The 26,033-nt window shown below is 44.8% G+C and overlaps 1 protein-coding gene across 1 annotated transcript in view; it reads right to left on the bottom strand.

The window, feature by feature from the left end:
• The window catches only part of LOC107121922 (trifunctional purine biosynthetic protein adenosine-3-like), a 49,674-nt gene that overhangs the window by 5,076 nt on the left and 18,565 nt on the right, over positions 1-26,033 (bottom strand). Inside the window, exons 6-16 of the mRNA XM_015424933.1 lie at positions 24,732-24,800; positions 21,547-21,672; positions 20,297-20,381; positions 19,002-19,087; positions 13,817-13,985; positions 12,239-12,470; positions 12,047-12,141; positions 10,249-10,358; positions 2,995-3,190; positions 2,193-2,444; positions 1,330-1,482 (exon numbers count right to left, since the gene is read on the bottom strand). Coding sequence (XP_015280419.1) covers positions 1,330-1,482; positions 2,193-2,444; positions 2,995-3,190; positions 10,249-10,358; positions 12,047-12,141; positions 12,239-12,470; positions 13,817-13,985; positions 19,002-19,087; positions 20,297-20,381; positions 21,547-21,672; positions 24,732-24,800 — 1,573 coding nt within the window. The remainder of the gene's footprint in view (positions 1-1,329; positions 1,483-2,192; positions 2,445-2,994; positions 3,191-10,248; positions 10,359-12,046; positions 12,142-12,238; positions 12,471-13,816; positions 13,986-19,001; positions 19,088-20,296; positions 20,382-21,546; positions 21,673-24,731; positions 24,801-26,033) is intronic.

Here is a 26,033-nt window from a genome sequence, read left to right as displayed (position 1 = left end):
TCCACAGAGTCCAGTGTCCTTGCTTTTAGCTAGAGGACAAGGAGTTTTCCAGCAGGGGAAAACATAATCCACACACCAGACAGGGCTCAAAGAGGGTTCAATGGAAACAGGGATATTCCAGTAGTCCGCTACAGAATAAGAATTCAGAAACTGGGTTAGCAAATCTGTTACAACAGTAGTTGCCAGATACAGACTGAATATTTAAATATTCAGTTGACTCCAGAACATAGCACAGCTCTGACTCTGGTGGTACTCTGAATTAACTGTCATTGGTCTAGATCACCACAGGAAAACCCGAATGACCAAGTAAGTTGTCCTATTTCTATGGACAGTTTCAGCCCCAGCCTTTGGTGATCCTGTTTCCAGTGGTAAATTCAGGAAGCAGAGAAAAGGAGCCCGTAAAGACTAACATTCCTCAGCCCCCCAAGGACAACTCCATTTTGAAGAGCTGGAGTCTTCACCTAGGATTGCTGAGATTTCTCACTAATTAAAACTTGAAATGGGGTATCAGTTCCATTCTCCTGGGAATTCTTCTTTTCTAGACCTGGGCTCCACCTCTACACTCATTCCTCTTGCCTTTTTTATGAAGAAGCTAGGCCAGAAGGGATATCTACACTGGACGGTATAAAGGAGATAATAATTACATCTCTCAGTGGAACCCTTCAGTATTCCCAGTAATTCCCAACAGAATCCTCTCATTCCTTCTTTCCAGACAGAATGAGCAGGAAGTGAAACTAGACAGTAAAACTGAGGAGTGAAAACAAAACGAGAAAAATTCTCACTCCCATTGGGTGCACTGCACTCTTTTACACACTGTTCCTCTGTCCTGTTTAAGGTGTTACAAAGCAAGTGGTGAGCTGAGTGATGGTTAGGTTTGCTGATAAGATCATGGAACTAGAAGGGAGGGCTTGCCCTAGGGTTGCCAGCCTCCAGGTGGTGCCTGGAGATCTCCTGCTTTTACAACTGACCTCCAGCTGACAGAGATCAGCTCCCCTGGAGAAAATGGCTGCTTTGAAGGATGGACTCTATGGCATTGCACCTTGCTGAAACCCCTCCCCTCCCCAAACCCCACCCTCTCCAGGCTCCACCCCAAAGTCTCCAGGTATTTTCCAACCCAGACCTGGCAACCCTAACTTGTCCTCTACACTTTTTCAGTGTGTGTCATTATGAACAACGGTTGTTAACCAGGAGGTATATCAGATCCAACTCATTGGTCTCCTCAAGTCTTGAAAATCAGTTTTCACAATTACATAATCAACTTCTGACTACAAAAACTGTGCCTCTACTAACTGTATGTAAATAATATACATGATTTTTTTTCCTACTTACCCAGAATTATGCTAAATTGTTCAGAAAGGATTTGGGGAAATCTTCCCAGCAATCCTCCTTCAGCAACATGGATGAAAGCTTTTACATTTCCTGACCGAAGTACAGGCAACAGGACTTTGCTATAGATTTTGGATGGGGTTAGCAACTGCTCTCCTGTAAATGTATGAGTAAATTAACTTAAACAGAGTATAAAATCATTATAAAAACTGTATAGCAGTCAGGGCAAGATTCCTTCCTTGACACAAAGTGTCTTCTATTGCTTTGAGAAACACCATGGATGATACTAAGGATCTTACGTACCAAAGACATTTGAATATATGTTACTTAAATTAAAATAAAGACAATAAAGTGAAGAAATAGGCCATAAATTAAAAACCAGGCAAACACAAACAGGAAAATGAAGTTTTAATTCTGAAAATTTGCTAATTAGTATTTACTTATTTATTTATTTAGATTTATATACCGCCCTTCCCAAGTGGGCTCAGGGCGGTGAACAACAATTCAATAATACGCTTAAAATAATTAAAATAACAGTTTACATTTAATTATCATATAATACCATGTAATTGTACAACAGTCAGATGACCAATTAAATCAGGCCAGTGATGGATAATTGGCCGGACAAGCTGGGCCAGAAGAACTAAGGCCAGAGAAGCTGGAGTACACCTAGAAATGGGTTCTTTGAGTGTCAAAACCCCCCATAAAACCTTTTAATCCACTTTACAGCCAGAAGAAATGTAAATGCTTATTTTAAGCCACCTTCAGTTCCACAAGGGAGATGGGGCAGTTAATAATGTATTTTAAACAAACAGGCAGAGTACTCTTTTCCATGAATGTAAAAAAAAGGGGAAATGTTCTTATACCTAAAGTCTGGGCACCACAGCCACCAGAAACAGGAGAGAAATAGTGCAGGGAGGACGTTAAAATAATTTCCCTCACAAGGCTGAATCCTTGAGTATGAAGACCAGAAGAAGCTATTCCAATTAGGACATCTCCATCAGCAATTCTCTCCTCCTGAGGAAGCTTCATTCCTCGTTCCACAGCACCAACTGCAAAGCCAACAAGGTTATACTCTCCAGGTGAATACATGCCAGCCATTTCGTTAGTGTCTCTTCCTGTGAAAGTGAAGAAAGGTAACAACGGTTTGTAAACATTATCCGTATCCTACTTCTAAGAATGGATACTAATTCAATGGATCTAGCTTTCATACAAATATGCTGAAAGTTGCTAAGATTAAGGGCTACTCAATGTGCATACATAGCATGTACCAATAGGGCTGCCAACTCCAGCTTGGGAAATTCCTAGAGATTTGGGGGCAGTGCCTACAGAGGGAAAAATCTGGGGATGGATGTCACCTAGAACCTATGGAATACCATAAAGTCTGCCTGCTGAAGCTACCATTTTCTCCAGGGGGCTGGATCTCTGAAGTCTAGAGATCAGTTGTAATTCTGGGAGAACACAGATATATCCCTCCCACTCAGATACATGAGATGCATAGAGAAATCCATGAGATCTTCTCAGCTAGCCTATATTTCCCAAGCCTTGGTCCTGCCTCCCATGTTCAGATCTAACCGTCTGGATTTTGCACTCCCACCACTAAACGTGATAGCAACCCGGACACAAAGAAACAGCTCTCGACTCCATAAAGAAAACAAGTAACCATACCTAATATAGTACATCCTGCCAGTTTACATGCTTCAGCTATTCCCTCTGTGATTGTCTGAGCCACTCCATCATCAGGTTTCCCACAAATACAATAGTCAAGGAAGAGGGGTTCAGCTCCCTGACACAGGAGATCATTGACACACATGGCAACCAAGTCTTGGCCAACCTTGTCATGCTTATTGCACAACTGGGCCACCTGTAAAGCAAGATAATCAAACCATTTATTTACTACGAATATAAGAGTTTACGGTATTCAAAAATGTCTCGTTGCAATAAGTTACAAACATAAATAATTTTTCAATACATTTATGTTACTCCCTAATAGATCTTTTCTACTATATGTGAATTTAATTCCAGCAATTGTCCAGATTGTTGAAAATCATTTTTTTAACTATTCTGAAACTGGTGGTGGATCCATTCATCCAATATACTAAACAACTTTTTTGCTCCAGGACAAATTACTTGCAGGGCAGAATCCGGGGCGGTGGGCGGTGGAATAACTGATCTCAGTTACATACTTTACAGCTGATAAACCAATGGGATTCCTGGAGATACCCCCCCTGAATTGTGTGTATAAAGTGTCATCAAGTTGCAGTCAACTTGGACAAACTCCATCAAGTAGCAGAGGTGGTTTGCCATTGCCTTCATCTGCAGAGTCTTCCTTTGTCATCTCCCTTCCAAGTACTGACCCTGCTTAGCTTCCAAGATATCATGAGATTGGGCTGTACCATGCTGCCTTCCCTCCCAGTCCCTCTGAAGTACTTAGTGAAAAAACAGACTTTGGTCTGGGCCAGTGTTCCCTCTAAGCTGAGTTAGTGTGAGCTAGCTCACAGTTTTTTAGGCTCCGGCTCACACATTTTTGTCTTAGCTGAGGAAGGATGGCTCCAGAGCAAACTAATTGATGCAGCAGCCAAATTGCTCGCTCACAACTTTAATGGCAGTAGCTCACAAAGTAGAATTTTTGCTCACAAGACTCCATACCTTAGAGGGAACATTCGTCTGGGCACCACTGTGTGCCATGTTGCAAGGCACAGTCTCCAGAGTCTGTGGACTCTGGTGGTCCAAAGGTTCTTTTGCAGTATAGCTGCTTTCAATCACTTAACCTTCAGTTCTCTATTTATTTATTTATACATTCGACTTATTTACCGCTCTGACCCCGAAGGGTCTCTGAGCGGTTTACAGGTAGTTTCAAATACATTTTCCCCTAACTAAGGCCACATAGTATACAGGGGTGGGGCTGCCTACCGGCACCCAGGTGGCAGGGCTGTTGTTCTCTGGCATTCTTCCTCCAGGCGGTCTTCAGGGTCGGAGTCCCGTGTCCAGGGGCAGGGGCAGGGGCAGGTCCTCCGGCTTTGGCGGTCTCTTAGGCACGTGGCCCGTGTCAGCCACAGCCCGGCCATCGTCCATTTCCGGCTCCGCCGTGCCTGTGCCTCCACGTCACCGTGTTCCTCCGTGGCTCCGCCTCCGCCTCCGTTGTTGTTAGATCTCGCCACTCGATGTTCCGCTCACTGGGACCCACACTGTGGAACACTCAGCACTAAAACCAGGCTTTTGACCAAGGAACAGTGTACGTCTCCTCCCTTTTCAGGACACAGTTGCCTAGAGTCTAAAGCAGGGTTGCCAGACTGTGCCTGGCCACTGGTGGGAGGGTTGGGTGTGGGGATTTGGGGGGACATTGCTGCTAGCATGATGATATCACTTCTGGAGGAAATCCAGAAGTGATGGAAGGTCGCTCTAAAAATTGCAGAAATTTCCTAAAGTTTCTAGAGCAACCTGCTGTCACTTCTAGGTCCTCCCTGGAAGTGATGTCATCATACCATCAACACTGCAATTTTTTAAATTTTACCCCCCCACACACACGCCATTTGGAATGGCACTGGGCAATGGAGCTTGAGGGGGGGTCCCCCTGCCCCAACTGGGGGATTGGCGGCACTGACCTATGGTGTATAATTTGGAGTCATCCAAAGCTTACTTTGCCATGCAGAGGTGTTTAAGTATCATGAATATATGTGGTGGATTGGAAATAAGGAACCAAAAATCACCTTCAGCCTTGCTGTGGCCTACCAGGTGCTTTGCAGCCCTTTCTCCTTGCTCCTGGTTTTGCAATACCAGGAAAGCAGCAATAAAGAACATTGACTGAGATTCTAGTAGGTATCCATAGAGATGGGCATGAACCAGGAAAACATTGTTCAGTTCATGGTCCGTGGCATTCCAGTTTGCGAACCATGGACCATCACAAATGTTTTCACGCTAGATAAACCAGTTCCATTTGTGATGCAGTAGAATGCCCGCCAGTGTGCTAGGGACACCAATATCTCACAGAATATCTCCAGCTGACTCTCCTCTGCCTGCTCTGCAAGTTTGATGAGTATTGGATTTACAGTGTCCAAGTTGGAGTCCCCCAAAGAAGGTGACCCCAGGAAAGTGCTTTCTGGGGAAATGACAGACAGAGGTTCAGGAATGTATAGAATGGATCCTGTGCAAGCTAGAGACACCAAACTCACAGCAGATCTCCAGATGACTCTCTCCTACCTGCGATCCAAGTTTGGTGAGGATTGGATATACAGGGTTTGAGTTACAGCCTCCCAAAGGAGTTGCCCCATCCTCCATTGTTTCCAATGGACTATGGTCAAACCACAGAATCTCTCAATAAAAAATGAATGTGGGGGGCATTTTTGCAAGCCCAGCAGAACCAGTGCGGTGTGCCCAGCAGAACCAGTGCCACTGTACTACTGCAAACCCAACAGGACTAAGGTCAAGCCAGGAAAATGTGTTTTTCTGGGAAAGTATTACAGGTCCAAAGTGTATAGAATGGACCCTTTGCAAGCCACACACACCAAACACACAAGGAACCTCATCCTGCTGGCCAGTCCTCTACAGTCTCTCCAAATTGGGGTGGATTACATTTCTGGGGTCCCAGTTACAGACCCCCCCAAAAAAGGTCTCCCCAGTGCTCTCTCTGGAAAAGACAGCTGCAGTTACAGGAGTCTATGGAATGGCTCAGGAACAAGCCAGTGATGACTCACATGGAAATGTCACCTGGGCAGACCCCACCCTCCCACACTGTGCCCATATGCTCGCAGCCCCCCCCAGGACTCCAGAGGGAGATTTTGAAGGACAGAAAGGCAGACATCTGACAGTAACCCCAAAGTAACCCCACAACAGCCTGGCAGGCAGGGCACCCCAGCCCCACCAGACCAGTGGAAATCAGAGTATTCCACTTAAAGTGATTAGTGATGCCAGCCATTACAGAAAGGCAGACATCTGACAGTAACCCCAAAGTAACCCCACAACAGCCTGGCAGGCAGGGCACCCCAGCCCCACCAGACCAGTGGATATCAGATTTTTCCATTTAAAGTGCCCATGAGGTAGGTGTTGTGTTACGAGGTAGATTTTGTTGTTTCATGAGGTAGGTGTTGGTTGAGGGGGTGGGAGGTATTGGGTGAGGAGGCAACCATCCTCCCATCTAAGCACCAAGGATGCAACATGCAGGCCACATGCCAGATCCCCCAGAGAGAAGGAATGGGGGGGGGCTGCAGGGGGACAATAGGAGGCATGGATCTTACCCTGTGAGGTCCAGAGAGGTGTAGCCCAGCAAGGGGAGGGTGACCTTCAGGAAGGCTAACTTGTTTGCCTTGGCTGGGTCCAGGCAGGAGTGGTGGTGGCTGAGAATGTCTCCCAGGTGGGAGAACACCTGCTCACTCTGGACACCAATGGGGGGGAGCAGGAGAGGAGACTCATGGCCACGCAAGAGAGGTCAGGCCAGATGGTGGCAGCCTTGCATGACCAGTACTCCAGGGAGTCAACAGAGGTGGACTCAGGGGACTTGGCAAGGTACTCCCTCACCATCACATCTGCTGAATCCTCCACCATCACATGCCTGGCAGCTCCACTGCTGCACACCTCCCAGCTCATCACTGACAACCAGTAGCAAGGCCTCTCCTCTTTATGGCAGGAGGTGCCAGGATGGGGCTCCGCCTCCTGTTCCATCTGCTGTTCCCTCTGGCCACATCTGTTGGCTTGTAGCCTCCACACTTCTTTGCAGAGCTCACATTTCCATTGCACAAGCTTTGTATTCCAGAAAGCAATGCTGCCTTTTATTTGGGGGTTACAGATACAGGCCAGCCTGTACTCCCCTTCCTTGCAGAGAGGAGTGCAACCTGGTGGTGAGCCCCACCTGCAACCTCTCTACTAAGGCCCTGACCCATGGGAGAACAGGTATTCCCTCAGGACATGGCTGAAGTGCAGAGGCCAGTGCTTGGTCCAGCCCTTGAATCAGGGGGATGACTTGCCTCAGGCTGGCTGTGTGGGCGCAGAGCACATCAGGGGTGTCCTGGAAGGGCCTGAGGACAACACACCATTTGGGAGAGGGTCAGCCAGTCATTGAAGCTGATGCTGAGCTCCTCTTCCCTGTGCAGGATGGTCATGGAGGAGACGGCATCCTGTACCAGGCTCTTCTGCTCCACCAAACGTGCAATCAAGGCATAGGTGGAGTTCCAGCAGGTGGATAAGTCCAGGATGAGCTGCATGAGAAGTGGGTGGCTAGGAACCACAGTGGGTGTGGCTAGGCACCGGCTGGTCTCCAGCAAGGCCTGCATCTCAAGGGTGGCAGTGTCCCAGGTGGCCTTGACAGTGACCACCAGCCCCAGAGCATCCTTCACCACCAAGTGAAGTGTATGCATCAGGCAGACAATGTCCTTGAGGCGCACAGTCTTCACCGCTGTCACTATGTCAGTGCCAGTGTCTGTGACAATGTAGCCGCGGACAATGTTGTTGCCCCACATCCACTCTCAGGGTACTCTGTATCACAGCGGTGATCCGCATCCATCCCTTGCACATGGAGCAGAACCACTTTGTAGCCTGGTGGCAGGACTGTCCCCTCTTAGGTCCTGGGCTGTGCCCTGACAGTCCAGACAGACAAGTCCTCTGATTGCCACCAGTGGGCAGTGAGGGAGAGGAAGCCTTGCTGCTGGCTGTCTCAGAGAGGTCTGCCATGAAGTGCATGGTTCTGCCTTTGCACTCTGGAGAGCTCACCCTTGACCATTGCCACTGCAGAGCGGTACATGGAGGGCAAGACTCAGAGGGGTGTACTGAAGGCAGGAGCAGCAACAGGGAATTGTGTGGAAGGGGAGGATGCTTCCCCCCCCTCTGAATCACTGTCAGAGACTTCTCCAAAGAGTGTTCTCAGATGCTGGTCTCTGGGCAGTGCTAACAACTCTTTGTCCCCTGTGGAGAGCCCCAGGAACAGATCAGGGAAAGGAGGCTCTGAGACCTCTGGTGATGCCCTTCTAAGGGCTGGCTCCTGTGGGCTGGCAGGATGGGTTTGGTGCCTGGAGACGGGGGCCTGTGGCATGGGGGGGGGGCTCGAGGACTTCTTCCCCCACAATGAACACCCTTTGCACCTACTTTCACCCATTCATGGCACAGAGAGGTTGGTTCACAATTAGGAGGGGTGGGAAGGTATAAAATGTGGTCCTCAGATGAGGAACCCACTAAGTCCCTCTGCTCAGCATGAGCAGGGACAGGTGGCTCAGAGCCCTGAGTGCACCAAGACCCCCAAACCCCAGCAGACTGGGAGAGGAATCACAATCAAAATGTGGGTCCTCAGCCAAGGAACCCACTAGCTAAGCCCCTCTGTGTCAAAAGGTCACCTAGCCCAGCCCAGATGCCTTTTGTTACAGTGCTGCAACACAAAATTATCAAACCTTGTAGTGTGACTGTTTACACACCAGTCCGGTAGTTTGCCACCAGCCCCTTTTTCCTAACCCAGTAGTCAGAAGCCAAAGGGCAAAGCTTCTAACCCTCCTGGGTCTAAATCAGAAAATCCACCCTGTGAGGTTGGCTCACAGAAGGAGTTTCTCACAAAAGACAAGTTACTTGCTAGGTTGGTTGTCAGTCAAGGTGCTAGATTTAGATTGAGAACTGTGAACACAAATAACCACAAAAGTAAATTAAAATATATTTTTATTAAGGTGCATGATTACTTCAAACAAGAACAAAAGGCTGTGAGAATAAAATAAGAAATCTAGAGATTTAAAGGCTAGCTAACGCTGTTACACATTGGTTCCAAGTTACAAGATATTAGCCAATAATACAATACATCAATCTTTATTGGTATTATGCACGAAGAAGTATACAAGACATAACAAGATATTACCCATTCTCAGATGGTAGTTCAAGTAATCCAGAGTGGCTCTACTCCCAAGTCACCACAGGCCAGAGTTGAATGGCCTATGCAAGCAAGTGTCCAAGATGGGTGAAGGCAAGGCTATTTTTGGGCAGGAACGCACAGGAACGGAGTTCCGGCTAGCTCCTGAGTTGGCCACGCCCAGCAGGAACTCATTAGCATAATAGGCCACACCCAACAGCAGAAACTCATTAGGATTGACTACATTCAGGGTGTGTGGTCTAACATGCAAAGGGTTCCTGCTACAAAAAAAAGCCCTGGGTTTTGACAACAAACAAGGTAAACAGAATAAGAAGCAAAAGGTGGGTGTGGCTGGATGACAACACTTCTGGTGACATGGGGGTGTGGCCTAATATGCTAATGTGCTGTACTGTCAGGGTGTGGCCTACTATGCTAATGAGTTCCTGCTGTTGGGTGTGGCCTGTTATGCTAATGAGTTCCTGCTGGGCTTTTTCTACAAAAAAAGCCCTGGGTGAAGGTATCCATGTATGGCAGATGAACTATGGCCCCGTTCACACGGAGCATTTGCTGCGCTGAAGGCATGATAGTCCCGCAGATTTTCCCGCCATGATCACACCGGTACATCTGGGAGACTTAAGTCACCCGTGGCGAACCCGTGGCGTCCTACCAAAGATGCGCATTAAAAGAGTACCTGGGATGGCCTACTGGCAAATGGTTTGCCACGGACTGCATGCGGACTCCCTGGGTGTGATTGTGCCGGTGTGTGGCTTTCTCCCCTGTCGTCCTCCTTGCCGCGGGGAAGCCGCCATCGCGTCGGATCGCATAATGGCGCATCAGAATGTGACGGCGCAAATAGCCGCGCTCCCCCCCCCCCGGTGTTTTCCGGCACGTCTGACCGGGGCCTATATTCAGTATGCTGGGCTACAAGTTTTGTAGGCTAGGTTTAAAGGAACTGCATGTTATGAAGCTGAAAACATACAGAGGTTTGATACCTTTATAAGCATAGATCAATTGTGTATTTATGGATATGGCCAATACTGATTTATGATATCAGAACATAAAAAACTGTACAATTAATAATACATATGAACAAACCTCAATCTTACCTTCAGTTTTGTCCCAATGCCTTTAGTTTGTGATACTAAAATAGGATCACTATACCCAGATGCTCTCAAATCAAACAGTCCAGGAACACCCCCTTGCTGCTTATGGCTGCCTGCAAAGCACACAGATGTCAACAGCATTGCTAGTGAAACCTGGAAATCTTATCAGCATTTTCCCTCACAGAAACATCAAGCCTTTAACTTTAGTGGGATGAAAAAAGGGGTTCTTCAAGAGGGAGAAGTAGGATTGTGTCATACATGTACTTGAATTAAATGGTATTTGTCTGAATTCTCGAACATCAATTAGGGTTGCCAACCTCCAGGTGAGGCCTGGTAATCTCCTGGAATTACACCAGATCTCCAATCTACAGAGGTGAACTCCCCAGAGAAAATCTCTGCTTTGGAGGGTAGACTCTATGGCATTATGACCTGTTGAGGTTCCTTCCTTCCCCTCCCCAGTCTCCATCCCTAAATCAGTTGTCATTCCATGAGATTTCCAGGCCCTAAAACAACCAGAAGAACCAATCTGTATGACTGTGAGCTGAAAAAAAATATTGTCTTGGCTGCAAAAGTTGCTATAGCTGTATCCATGCTCTGAGTGAAGGTTTCTTTGAGAACTGTAGGGCTGTATCAGACAGGAAAGACTTTCTGAGCCAGCTATATCAGATGCAGTGCCGGATTTACGCATAAGCTAAATAAACTACAGCTTAGGGCCTCACAATCTGCTGGGGCCTCGAATAAAAACACAATATAAAAAATGATTTCAAATATTAAAAAGGCGTATATATTTTAAATTTTTCTGAGACCAGCTGATGTGATTTAAAACAGTAGGGGGCCTCTGAGTTTTGTATAGCTTAGGGCCTCAGCAAGTCTAAATCCGGCCCGGGAAATATCAGACAGGAACCAGCTATATCAACCAGCTGTATCAGACAGGAAACACTTTCTGAGCCAGCTATAGGAACTCTGAAGCAAAACAGACAAATTGGTATATGATGTTTCTACTGGGAAGGAGGTTATAGTGACAGAGTCCACTGTTTTTGCTGCAAACCTGCAAAAGCTAGAAACATGCCACCAGAGTACATTGTGAAATCTCATAACTGATTGTTATAATAGTTAAATTCCAACTCCTTTTTAAAATATTTGGATTTATCTATAGAAATTGTGATGCCTTATTTCTACTCTAGAGTCTTTTACAGTACCAGGAAAAAGCAGCAGACACTGTCATGGTTGCAAAGTGAAAGCTGAGAAGCCTGTTTCAGATTCACCCAAATTTGCAATATGATACTGCAGTCCAACAGCTGTTTGCTATATTCTATTGTGCTATTACAATATGTGCAGTTAAAACAAAAGAGGACATTTCTACAGAAAAGCGTTGCCTGTGCAGGCTTCTGGCTATGTTGGTACAAAGCAAGGCAGTTATAAGCATCATAGAAATAGTTTCTGCAAACTTTTGGGTTGAATATAAAGAAAGTAGCAGTTTGCTATATTCTGTTGTGCTATTACAATATGTGCAGTTAAAACAAAAGAGGACATTTCTACAGAAAAGCTTTGCCTGTGCAGGCTTCCCGGCTATGTTGGTACAGAGCAAGGCAGTTATAAGCATCATAGAAATAGTTTCTGCAAACTTTTGGGTTGAATATAAAGAAAGTGACATTGAAAGCTGTTGCATGTGTGGGGATTACTCATAAGTAATTTTCCTGCTTCTTCTTGTGCATTTGTGTGGTTCGTGTTAGGGAAGCCTGAAAAAATGAAAAGTTTCTTCCAAACACTGGGGTAATTAATTGATCTATCCTATCCTTACCTGATCTGGAGCCACTTACAGTTAGTAGCTTAGGTGGTTGAAACAAAACACTGCAAGCTATCGAATCTGTAATTTTCTCCTTATATGATGGGCTCCTAAAATAGAAATATACCATTGTTGCCAAACATAACTAGGCTAAAACATAATTGCTGGGTTAGCCCAAAACATCTGTCAGTGCCTTTGCTTACATACACAGACTGTCTGAGGAATTTCATAGCCTGATAACCAACATCTTTTCTGTAAACTGCACCCTGGAAATAAATGGCTGCTAGTCCTTTGTAGGCAGCTTCCAGTGCTGATGTGAGATCATTCTTAAGAGCTGTTACTGTAAGGATTCTGCCTCCATTAATCATCACTTTATCATCTTTTATGGTGGTGGCTCCATGGAAGACCTCCAGGCCTAGCTCTTTTGCTTGAAGGAGTCCTACAAAAATTAAAGGAAAAAATGCTTTATGGTGCATTTTAGAGAAACTTCTTTATGTGCAGGCAGTGGTATTGCTAATTACTATATTTCTTGATCACTGGGTCTCAACTTTTTTACTAGAAAAACACCGCTTTGTATTTTGAGTTTTCTTGCTGAAACTCTTGACAGCAAGAGACGTATGTTGGATAAAGTTTTATTTACAGCCGAAGCCAGCAGCAGAGACGTGTAAGTTAGTTATCCCCAACGCTATGCTGGAGGGTACCATGCCACCGAACAATGTGTCTCCTGGAGCCTGCTTCCTTCTTCTCCAAACAAAAAGCCAATATTTTGTGCTTGCAAAGAGCTCCCTTTTGGAAACGCAGTTTCCATCAAAAAAGGATGCTTGCCCTTGTCGCAAATTCGGAAGCTGCAGCTAGTGCAGAATTTCATGGCCAGGCTGTTGATGGGCATACCTAGATGGGAGCACATCCAGCCTGTCCTGAAGGCCCTGCACTGGCTGCCAAGAGCATACCGAATTCGCTTCAAGGTGCTGGTGTTCACCTTTAAAGCCCTATATGGCCAGGGTCCGACATACCTGAGGGAACGCCTTTCCCCACATATACCCTAGAGAACACTGCGGTCGGGGTCACAGAACCGACTGACCCTTCTAGGCCCCAAGGATGCCAGGCTCGCTGTAACGAGGGCCAGGGCCTTTTCAGTGGCAGCTCCTTACTGGTGGAACGAGCTCCCGGAAGAGATCAGGGCCCTGCGGGATCTTTTACAGTTTCACAGGGCCTGCAAGATGGAGCTCTTCCACCAGGCCCTCGACTAGGAGCCACCCCCACTATTACCATCAACGAGCCCGGCCCTCAGCTTTAACATCCGGCTCATTCCACCGAGAAACTCAGGATGACACTGAGCTGGAATTCAGCAGTTGAAGACATCTCTAGTACGCCACCGCAAGTAATGAACTGTATAACCAATAGCACCTTATGATTTTATGATTTTATCTGTATAGTACTGGTTCATATGTTTTATATGGTTTTATCGGCAATTGGTGCCACCGTTGTAAGCCGCCCTGAGCCTGCTTGTGGGGAGGGTGGGGTATAAATTGAATTAATAAAATAAAATAAAAATAAAAAATGTTTTGTGACTGGCCCTAGACCCATGACAGCCAGTTTGTGATGGAACCCATTGAATGTTCTCAGATTTCTAAAATTGCCTATAGGCTTATCAAGTTGTAGTAAGTAATTAAAAAGTACAATCGAGGCAGGTATTTTTTCCATGACAAAGAATAATTACCATCATCAGTCACCACATGAGAGTATTTATCTTGTAACAGCATTGGTAATAACTTTAAAAATTACCAGTTATTTCCCTGCCTTCATTATAACATTCTGGATAGCCTTCACTTGCCATGACAACTGACACAGCAGTACAATCATCTGCCCAAACCAACGTGGAATCATGGAGCCTTCCATTAATGGTATCCCGTATTACTTCATAAAGATCACTTTTAAGAAGTGGAAGAACTACCTGCAGAATTGGACAGAAGAAATCTCTTACATTTCTTATGATTAAAATGGACATTGAGAGGAATTAATAGATTATTATAAATTTACTCTGCTGGAGCAATCTCACAACTGCTGATTCAAAAGCACAAAAGTCCTGAAAAGTCCTCCACCACCTACACCAATGTAGGCAGCAGGATCTTCAAAAATGTGAACCTTCTGGTTCAGATGACTACCTACCTCTCTTGGTCTGTGTTCTTTCCAGAAAGATTGTATCAGGACAGATTTGAGAAACAATGTATCAAGGATAGAGAAAGTCTGGAAAGAGAAGACTTAGGGAACATGTCATGTGGATGGTCCAAAACCCCCGATGCAGTTTGAAAGCCAAGGTGGAAAAACAACCTCTGCATGACTGCAGCCAGAGTTAACTGACATTGCTGGCTCTGTGGTAGCCAATGGGGAAACTGATGTTGTATGAGATGTGTTATTATTATACATACATTTTTATCTTATCCTTCCTGCAAGGAGCTCAGGAGAGCGTAAATGGTTTCCTTTTCCCCATTTCTTCCTCACGCCAACCCTGTGATGTAGGTTAGACTGATAAATAATGATTTCTGGCCTAAGGTGAAGAAATGACTTTGCCACACAGTTTTAGATACATGTTAGACATTTTAATAGGCATATTTAGGAACAATACTAGGGGCTGGAATAGAAATATGATGATTTATTGATTAAAAAGAATATATATATTGGAGGAATTAGTAGCTCTGCACCAATAGGGAAAGGCACAAACTGGGGAAATGCAGTTCATTTTGGTTCACAATTCATGGTATGCCCAGCCATGAATCATCATGAACTTTTAATAGCTAAATGAACCAATTAGGTTTGTGATGCGGTAGAAACCCCCCCCCCCAATTTGCTAAAGACATCAAGCTTGCAGGTGATCTCCAGCTGACTCTCTTCTACCTTCTCTCCAAGTTTGGTGAAAATTAGATTTACGGAGTCCAAATTACGCCCCACCCAAGAAGGTGCTATTGGAAAACAGCAAAAAAGCAAGGGCAATAGAATTCCAGCAGAACAGAATCAAAGTCCCAGAGAAGAACCCAGTGCTAAGCAGAACCCAGTGCCAATGTGACAATGTCATCTCATTCACAATCCAAGCAAAGGGGCATTTTTGCAAGCCCAGCAGAACCAGTACAATGTACAGAGTGCCCAGCAGTACCAGTGCAATCACAGAGTGCCCAGAAGAACCTGGTGCCAATGTGGCAATGCCAGCTCAACAGTACTTATGTCAAGCACAGAATCACAAGCCAAGCAAGGGGGTTGGAAGCCCAGCAGAACCAGTGCAATATGGCAATGCCAGCTCAATCACAATCCAAGCAAGGGGGGCATTTTTGGAAGCCCAGCAGAAGCGGTACAATGTATAGAGTCCCCAGCAGTAGTAGTGCAGTTACAGAGTGCTCAGCAGAACCTAGTTGACACTGGCATTATGATCTTAAAAGTACTGATCTCATAGCACAAATCCAAAGATGGGGGGTGGGATTTTGTAAGTTTTGTGCAAGGACATGGGAAGTGAACACAAAGGAAAGCCAGTAAAGGGGGGAGGCTCATGAAACTGACACGACTAGTTTGAAACTGACAACAGTGTTTCCAAGGCTGGAGAATTCCACCCCCACCCCCCTTTGAAGTTTGGTAAACATTTTGTTTGAGCAGAGACAGTCTGTCTGGAAATGTATCCATTTACAAATCAGCAGAAACCTCCATGAACTGCTTGAAAGTTCATGGAAAGTTTGTGGCGGTTGACCTGCCATGAACTTCAGTTCTTGAACCATGAACCAGCCAAAATTTATCACAAACTCACTTCAGATATTTTAGCAAAATGTTATGCTGATTTATCAAATGATTGTTGGAAATGCCAAAAGTTTATTGGTGCATTTTTTCATATGTGGTGGACATGTGATAGAGTTAAAAAATACTGGTCTTACATCCATGAAATTTTACAAAACTTTTTGGAATATACCGTACCATTTACTCCTGAACTATTCTTATTAAATGTAATGCCAGAAAATTGTAAAAGGCAAGACTTTTATCTTATTATTCAGGTAGTAACTACTGCAAGAATTTTATATGCTAAATATTGGAGGAAAAACGAGCTACCTTCTAAAGAAGAACTGATATATAAAACTCTTGAAACAGCTGAGATAGATAAATTTAACTTAGAGAGGACAAGAAGAAGGAAGAGTTTATAATACATGATCAAGATTTTATAAATGGTTGGAAGACTATCACAAATGAATAATATAGATACACGATTATGTTAGGAGAAAACAGATTTAATTTTCTTATTAATGTGCAAAAATTTTATGCAAAGCTATTTGGTGATAATAATTGTAGTAAACATTGCAGGTGGTGACAGCTAGATAATATAGATATGTATATGTAACCCCCATTTTATGTGTTTGTGTTACGTTTGTTTTATTTGTTTATGTTTGTTGTTATGGAAAAATAAATTTAAAAAATTCTTCACAAACTTTATTTCATGAGCCAGTTCATGCCCATCCCTATGCACTAATTCCTTGAAATCTTGGGGAGAACAAGCAATTGGAAGCAAGGAAATAAGCTGGGGAATGTACTGGTTAAGTGTGGGGAGAAGGGAGTAATGAAGTCTAAGGAGTAAGAAAGAAAAAAAGCTCTCCTGTAATAAAAGAAAAGACTAAATTTAACAGAATTTGTTATTATATGAATATATTACAATTAGTCAAGATGATTTGGTAACTGGGGCAGTGCCCCCGTGGGGCCCGCCCCACGTGTGCACAAACCTCTCCCTGCCCCCCAGGTGGCCCCGGAGCGCGGATTTAGATATCTGCACTCACTGGGCCACTTCACTATTAGATATATAGATATTACAATTAGTCAAGATGATTTGGTAACTGGGGCAAAGAGCTCTGTATACTGACTCAGTCCAGTTGCTCATGATGCTAAAATAGATTTATTAGTGATATGAACCAGAATGTTTTGTATTTTTTCCTAATAATATTGTTTTTTTAAACATGTGTTTAGAGTATCTCTCTGACATCTCATGCCTATTTCCCCTCTACTATGGCAGGAAGTGATTTGTCCTCAAACTGAGCCTTTGCTATAAACTTAAGTAAAGCTGAAACCACACACTTTTAAAGAAGTGCATACTTTAAAGAAAACCTCTGAGTGGGGGCTGTAGAAAAGGAAGAGCAAAACAGGCAGTAGCAGAATGACATGCTTCCAGTCTCTTTCAACACAGTGCAGCTTTTTGAAACGTCCTGAGAGGTGGCAGCAGAAAGGAGGCAAAGGGAGTTGGTCAAGTCGGTAGGAGTCGCAGGGCTATTTTTGGGCAGGAACGCACAAGAACGGAGTTCTGGCTGGCTCCTGAGTTGGCCATCCCCAGCAGGAGCTCATTAGCATAACAGGCCACACCAAAAAGCAGAAACTCATTGGAATTGGCTACATTAGGGGTGTGTGGCCTAACATGCAAAGGAGTTCCTGCTACAAAAAAACCCCTGGGTTTTGACAACAAACAAGGTAAACCGAATAAGAAGCAAAAGGTGGGTGTGGCTGGATGACCACACTTCTGGTAACATGGGGGTGTGGCCTAATATGCTAACGAGCTGTACTATCAGGGGTGTGGCCTAATATGCTAATGAGTTTCTGCTGTTGGGTATGGCTTATTATGCTAATGAGTTCCTGCTGTTTTTTTTCTACAAAAAAAAGCCCTGGGAGTCAGTGAAACACCCCACTGGATCCACTGCCTAGGCCAAACAGGCAATAGCAGAGGAAGGTGCTGTTGACCATTTCTCCATGTGTGCTGGTGGGAATCACCTCACCTCACTCCGCTGCTTCCTGTTTTGCTAGTAAGTCACCCAGTGACAGGCCCGTAGCTACACTGGATCATTTTGGGGCCTGGCTCCCCGACTTTTCAAAGGCCCCCACGACTTTCCATCTCTTCTTGCCTTCCCCCTTGGCTAAATGGCCAGGGGAGAGGCGTCTGTGCCGCCCGTCGGGGCCCCTCACAGTTTGGCCCTCCCTGGCAAAGCAGCGGGGCTTCCTGCCCTACGCTGGAGCTCCGCTTAACTGCCAGGCTTAGGGAAGCAGCGGCCACCTGGCTCCTGGTACACACCGTTGGGAATGTGGATTGACACTGGAGGAGCAGGGCAGCATGGTCTCCTTTGCTCTCCACCCAAAGCTGGGATCTGGAGGTGGGCGCTGTGGCCGAGGACCCGGGTGTGGTGGGCGAGGCACTGGCAGGCTGCTTACCCGTCTCTCAAGCAGCCAGCCTGGGCCCAATCCCAGTGGTCCACAGCGTACCGCTGCCCCTTCCACCTGCTCCGCAACTTCAACTGGGAGCCACTTCCAGCGCAGCACATCCATGGGCGCTCATGCTGCAACCTCTGGACAATGGCCGGCAGGCCATGGTGCTTCGCCCCCTCCTCGAGGACTTCTTCAGCAGTTGGGGGAAGCCTGTGCGGCCACCCCAGTGAGCAGGTGAGGGCCAGCGGGAGCAGGAGGGGGTGCAGAGGGTCGGTGCCTGGGGATGCCGTGGGAGTAAAGACTCTGTCTGGGCAGCCCAAGACCTTCAACTTTAAGTAAATTAACTTTAATTAATTAGCCAGTGCCCCCCAAGTATTTTAAATGCCCCCCGAATTAGAAATTCCTAGCTATGGACCATGACTGAGTGGGAATTTGAAGCTGGGTTTCCGAGTCCAGCCATGACATTACTGACAGTGAGTAACCTCTAGTCCTGCCAATGCCACCACCTCCCTCATACAACACTGTACTACATAAACACCAATGTATGACATGTTTATTATGTGCCCAGTGACAGTGGCTGTTACAAATGTAGCACAAACAGATACCTCATCAGCCCTTCCTCCTGAGTGAGTTGATAATGCCACAGTGCAATATTGCTATATTGTAATGCTATACCACAACTACACAAATTACATCTATCACAAAAATTTTATTTGTCACTCAGTGGTTCATAAAATTTGGCTGTACATATCTGTCTTACCTGGCACTGAGGATCACCAAAATGACAGCTAAAGCTTATGACTTTCATACTATCTTTGGTAAGAATTAAATCTATTTGCAACACACCTGGAGGGAAAAAAGAAGAATCAGAGAATGAAGCAAGCTATTTAAAAATAATAATAAAGGCTTTAGATTGGAGTAATTTTGCATAGAATTATACTCTAACTGTATAATCCTAAATTCAGGTGGGTAGCCATGTTGGACTGAAGCAGCAGAACAAAGTTTGATTTCGGTGGCACCTTGAAGACCAACAAAAGCTGCGATCACACACTAAATAATCCACTTCCAATCCACTTTCAATGCACTTTCCAACTGGATTTTGCGAGTTCACATAGTAAAATCCAGTTGGAAAGTGTAATGAAAGCGGATTGAAAGTGGATTATTAGTGTGTGTGATCATAGCCAAAGTTTTATTCAAGGTGTGCCAGCACACTTCTTCAGATACAGTGATAATCCAAAAAACATTTTACTGGAGGTAAGCACCATTGACTAAAATGGGACTTACTCCTGAGTAGATGCTCTCTGGAAGTGCAATCCTAAAAACACTTTCCTGGAAGTAAGCCCCATTGAATATACCTGAACAGGATTCTGAGTAGGCCTACTCTGGCCCCGGTCACACTGGGAGAAATAGGCGTGGCCAAAGTGCTGCTTTTTTGAGCCACACCAAAAGAGACGCGCAGCGGGGGGATCAGAGTGATCCCCCGAGCTGCCACGCACTTGCTCCCCGGCACGATGAGATGCAGAGGGGAAGCCACGGACCGCAGAGCGCCTGCGCAGTTTGGCCGGGGGCCTCGCATGCTGCTGGAGATGGGCGCGCCGACGATCTAATGGCCACGGATTTTCAGGTAAGTAGTAGTGTTTTCTAGGGTTTTTTAAAATGCGCAGTTTCGCCCGGAAGGAACAGACCGCTTCCCAGATGTTACGGTGTGATCGCACCCGCTTGATGCACCCCTGATCCGTCCCTCTCACGTGGCGAATCCTCCCATGTGACCAGGGTCTTAGGATTGCTTTCAATGTGTTAAACAGCATACAACTAGCCTACAATTAAGTGATACATGCCAAATTGGTAGATGTGATGCAAGATCAAGTTTTCCATTCATAAAATGAAACTCATTGTAAGCTGTTGCATAAAGGATACAAGAATAAAAAGTTTCAAGATGCTGACCATCTAATACCAAATTCTTAAAACAATCCAGAAATAGCCCAAAAGTGTCACATGTAAATGCAGCACAACAATAGCTCTGAAGGAACATCATTAATGAATGTGCATGCTTACCTGCATATGACATGCCTTCTTTCTTCATACTGACAAGAATGTGTCGAAGGGTGCCTTTAATTTTTTCTAGGAGAACTTCAGAAATCTAATGAACAACAGAAAACTGACATACTGATAATCATCTGTGACAGATCAATGTAAAAATCTACTTACACTGATGTATTTGGAAAAAATTACTGATCATTTATTTATTTTTATTTATTTTTTGCATTTTTATCCCGCCCTCCCCCTGAACGGGCTCAGGGCAGCTTACACAGGGGCACAAGCCCATACATAAAACAGTAAAAACTATTAAATCACGACAAAACAAATAAAGTGCTCCATACAAACAAGATAATTATATGTATGGAGGAAGTATAAGTATAAGGGAACTTATTTATTAGAATGCAGATAGTTTCATGGGTTTTAAGCATGAAACAATAATATTAGGTTAGATCCAGACCAATGTTTCTGCTAATGGAAGGGGAGGTATAATTTCTACCTTTCCCCCCTTCCTGCTGCAGACTTGTGTCTTCCACTAGTAAAAGTTTAACCCCAGTACAGCACTCTCTTGTAGCAACACATTTAGCATGAAACAGCACACCACTGCAACTACTTATTTTGGATAAGGCCATGGCACCCACTGACACCTTTTTTGGTGCCCACCAAATGTTTTTAGAAAGTATGCAGGACCAACTTATGATTGGACCAGGGCCAGATTCCAATTTTCAATAGAGATTTGATTGGCTCTGCAGATTTTTGAAAACTTTGTTTTAGCAGCAGCACCATGGCACAAAGATCTTCACTGTGTGACTGAAGGCAAGCTGTGTCAGCCATTTTGTGGCTGGCTCCACTTCCCACAGCAGCAATTTTGTGGCTGTGCCCACGAAGCTGTGTCAGAATTCCAAGGATGCCCGCAGACTCAAGAAGGTTGAGGACCCCTAGGATAAGGAAACAAAACCATCTCTTTCTACCTGCACGGCTGGCAAAAACCTTCCTGCATTAATGTATGAGACTAACAGAAATACCTTGGGTTTATGGGTTTTAATAGGGCTGAAATTACCATAAATGTTCTACAATGCTGAGAGGAACATATTTTTATGCTATGGCACTTTGTTGCACTGCACTGGGGCAGGGAGCAAACACTGCTGCAGCACTGTGGAGGGGTTTCTAGAGAAAACAGAGTATATGACTTCCAGGATATAAGACTGAACATTTGAGCTTTTCCACAAGAAATCCTTTTTAGACACTGAAAACAAACCTCATTGTACCTGAGATACAGGACCATAAGCTCCCATTCCTACAGTGCTTGGACCCTGGTCTCCATCCAGCAGTTGCTTCTGGACCTGGATTGGGGGCATGGTAGCAAAAGTGACTCCATCCACAAAACATAAGCACTGTGAGAAAATGCAAGAAAAAGACCATCAACAATGCACTAATATATTAATTTCAGCTAGCAATTTGCATACAATTGCCAACTTTAACCACAGTTTGATCTACAGGAATTAGTTGTGAAGCTTTTCATAACAGGGATATGAACTTTTCCCCCCCATCAACGCAACCGATTTATGGTGACCCCATAAGGTTTTCAAGGTGAGAGACATTCAGAAGTGGTTTTTGCCACTGCCTGCCTCTCTATTGAGACCCTGGTATTCCTTCATGGTCTCCCAATCAAATACTAACCAGAGCCAATCCTGCTTAGCTTCCCAGAACTGACAATTGGGCAACCTGTGCTATCCAGGACAGGGCAGATTAACATTATCACCAGCTAACAGTTGTAAAGCCCTGGCCGGGATAGCCCAATCTCACCAGATCTCAGAAGCTAAGGAGAGTCAGCCCTAGTATCTGGATGGGAGACCTCCAAGGAATAGGGGTGTGAAACCATATCACCATAACCATAGGGGTGTGAAACAATATCTAAAATATCAGCATTAAAACTAGCTGAGCCAAAATAATAGCTGGAAAATATCTTATTGGTATTTATTGGCTATTCTTTCAGCCAGATATAGAGAGGGGTGTATTTTCGGCTGTCGAGCATAGCCAATCCCAGACAATCCCCCCCCAAAATTGGGATTATCTGGGAAAACAGGATAGCCACAGTTAAATGGCATTTAAAGAGAGTGCACTCCCCTTAAACGCTGTTCTCAGTGAAGGTGCAGCTTCACAAACATATTTAAAGGGACCGTGACACCATTAAATGCCTTTGGCTCCATTATAGCCTATAGGGACCATTATAGTCAATGATCCCCATAAGCGATAATGGGGAATCTATCCAGGGGCATGTGGGGGTCGGGGGCTGTTTTTTGAGGTAGAGGCATCAAATTATCAGTGTAGCTTTTGGTGACTCTACTCAAAAGACCTCCCAAGTTTCAAAAAGATTGGACTGGGGGGGTCCAATTCTATAGGCCCCCCAAAGAAGATGCCCCCATCCTCCATTATTTCCAACGGAGGGAAAAATAGCAAAAAAGCAGGGCCTGGTGTCAAACCAGAGAGTCTCTGCAGTAAAAACTGAAAGTGGTGGTGGGGGGCATTTTTGCAGAACCAATGCCACTGTAGCAGTGCCAGCTCAAAAAATCCAAGTAAAGGTGCTTTTTTGGCAAGCCTAGCACAGCCAGTGTATGTACAGAGTGCCCAGCAGAACCAATGCCTTTGTGGCAATGCCAGCTCAACAAATCCAAGCAGGAGGGTTTTTTCCCCAAGCCCAGCATAGCCAATGCATGTACAGAGTGCTGAGCAGTACCAGTGCAATGTACTAGTGCCCAGCAAAACCCAGTGCCTTCCCTTAAATGCTTTCTTTTCTTCCTCCATTGAAAACAATGGAGGATGGGGTCACCTTCTTTGGGTACTCTGTAAATGCACTGGTTTTGCTGGGTGCTCTATACATGCACTGTCTGTGCTGTGCTTGCACCACCCTTCCACTTGGATCCATTGAACTGGCATTGCCACAGTGGCACTGGTTCTCTGGGGCACTCTGTACATGCACTGGTTCTGCTGGGCTTGAAAAAATCCCCCACACCTTCAGTTTCTATTGCAGAGACTCTGGTTTCACATCAGTCGTTGTGGGTTTTTTGTTTGCTGTTTTGGGGGCATCCCCTGGTCCAATATTTTTAAAACTTGAGGAGTTGTTTGAGGAGAGGCACCAGAAGCTATGCTGAAATTTGGTGCCTCTAACTCAAAGAAATACACCCCCCCAGGCCCCTGGAGACCCCCAGATACATTCCCCATCAACTATAAGGGTCCCAAATGGTACAATGGAACAAAAAAATAATAATAATCAGGATATCAAAAAAAAAAACCCACCCCAAATTCGAATACCATACCAGTATTGGAATTTGGATTTTTTTTCAGAAATCCTAAATTTTGGGGGGTCCAATAGATCCAAATCCAAAAAAACCCTGATTTGTTTTGTATGTGCACACCCCTACCAAGGAATATCAGGGTCATGATGCAGAGGCAGACAATAGCAAATGCCTCTTGCCTTAAAAACCATACAGGGTCACCATAATTCAGCTGTGACCTGACAGCACAAAAAATTAGTTGTAGATGAGGCTACTACTAAAGGCATAGTTGCAATAAGTCAGTGAAAGTTGGCAGCCTGCCTCTTTGCCCTGTTATTGGTTGTTAGCCTTTTCCCAAATTTCTACCCTTCCTTTTTGTTTTATTTAGTGTTTTATAAAATGTATATGCCATCTCTCCAGTGATCTTCTTGAGGTAGCTCACAAAATAAAATAAAAGACAATAAATTCATAAAAAACAATATCTAAAATATCAGCATTAAAACTAGCTGTAAACTAAGCCAAGCGCCTGCTTTGGGCACAAAATTTGTACAAAAACTTGGGAGTTCCTGACAAATTTTTGACAATAAATGAAAGAAAAAATAGCCAGATTTTGCTGAAGATCCTGACTCTGATAACCCTGCCTTCTTAGGGTCCTTAAAATAGGTAAATGTACAATTTAATATATTTTGATCTACAGTTTCATTACTATATATCAGTGCTTCATACATGCAAAACACCATATAGACAACGGAGAATGCACAACAAAATCCCTGCATTAGAATAGGAATTTTGAGGCTTGCATTAGGTAGTCTAATAAAAACAAACAACTTATCCAACATTTGACATTATAAACATGTCAGGTGAGGCAAGAGGGATTCTGTTTTTCAGCTGTGGCATCTTTGGATCTGTTTTTAAAAGTCAGTTGTTTTCATCAGTGGGATCTGTCAAATCTCTGTCTGATGTTTCCTCCTGTAAGCAGCAGTCATTTTATTCAGTGGGTTTTATGGTATCCCTGAACTTATTTTCTGGGTAAGAAACTAGTGTAAATTACAACTAGTAAATTACCACTAATCACTGATATTTCACCCAACATTGTACCAAGCACAACAAAAACACCTTTAAAAACAGGAAATAATCCAAATGAATTCTCTGACCATATTATTTAATGAAAAACGTACAGAAACCTCTTCTCCTGTAAGAAGTTCTTCAATGATCACTGTCTCTCCGGTGTTTCCAAAAACATTGTCCTGTGTGATAAATATGACACGAAGTGGTCAGATTTTCTTTCTTCCAATCCTCCCTTGCTGATGAAAAAGCTGTCTTTAGGTCATCCCCTCATATAAATTGTCAGTGTTCCTCCATCACAGTGAAATCTCCGTTAAATTCACATTTTCTTACAGGGGTATGAAATGAACCTTTAGTACATTTTCATTAGATATAATTTGCAGGTTTTATCACATACAATTATTTTGTATAGCAGAATGTTTCTATGGGATCTTGGGCATATAATGCAATGGACACCTCTGGCAAAAAAAAAGAAGCAGGCAGCTGGGAAGCATTTTGGAGACAGAAGTGGTGACTCGCAAGAAACATGCAGAGAGGAGGCATTCCCCCCCCCACCTTTGTTTCCTCCCCTTCCCTCTACTTCTCTGCCTCTCACCCTTTCTCCGTTCTGCAACCACTTCTCTTACTCTCTACCCCATGCCTCTCTCACTGTCTTTGTCCCATACCCCATCACTCTCTCTTTCTCTCTCTGCCACTACCCCATCTCCCTCTCTCTCTTTCCGATTCTGCATCAGTCTCCCTTTCACTCTCTCTTTCCGCTCCCCACCCTGGTAATTCCCCCTTGTGAGACAAAGCACCCTTATTTCCCTCAAGGGTTAACATGAATATTGGAAGGCCTAGTTCTTCTCACAGGTGTTCATGATCTCAGTGTTAAACATAAGAACATAAGAGAATGTAAGAGAAGCCAATGTTGGATCAGGTCAATGGCCCATCCAGTCCAACACTCTGTCACACAGTGGCCAAAAATACCAGGTGCCATCAGAAGGTCCAACAGTGGGGTCAGGACACTAGAAGCCCTCCCACTGTTGCCCCCCCAAGCACCAAGAATACAGTGCATCACCTGCCCCAGACTGAGAGTTCCTTTGTTGTTCAGTCGCACAGTCGAGTCCAACTCTTCGTGACCCCATGGACCAGCTCCCGCCAGGCCCTCCTGTCTTCCACCGTCCTCTGAAGTTGGCTCAATTTCATATTCGTTGCATCGATGACACTGTCTAACCATCTCATCCTTTTCCGTCCCCGTCTTCTTTGACCTTCAATCTTTCCCAGCATCAGGGTCTTCTCCAGTGAGTGCTCCCTTCTCATTTGGTGGCCAAAGTATTTGAGCTTCAGTTTCATTATCTGATTTGACCGTCTTGCAGTCGAAGGGACTCTCAAGAGTCTTCTCCAGCACCATAGTTCAAAAGAATCTATTCTTC

The sequence above is a fragment of the Gekko japonicus genome, unplaced genomic scaffold (genome assembly GCF_001447785.1).
Source record: "Gekko japonicus isolate JY-2015 unplaced genomic scaffold, Gekko_japonicus_V1.1 scaffold1770, whole genome shotgun sequence".
NCBI classification, from domain to species: domain Eukaryota; kingdom Metazoa; phylum Chordata; class Lepidosauria; order Squamata; family Gekkonidae; genus Gekko; species Gekko japonicus.
This window is presented reverse-complemented; position numbering and strand designations above follow the sequence as displayed.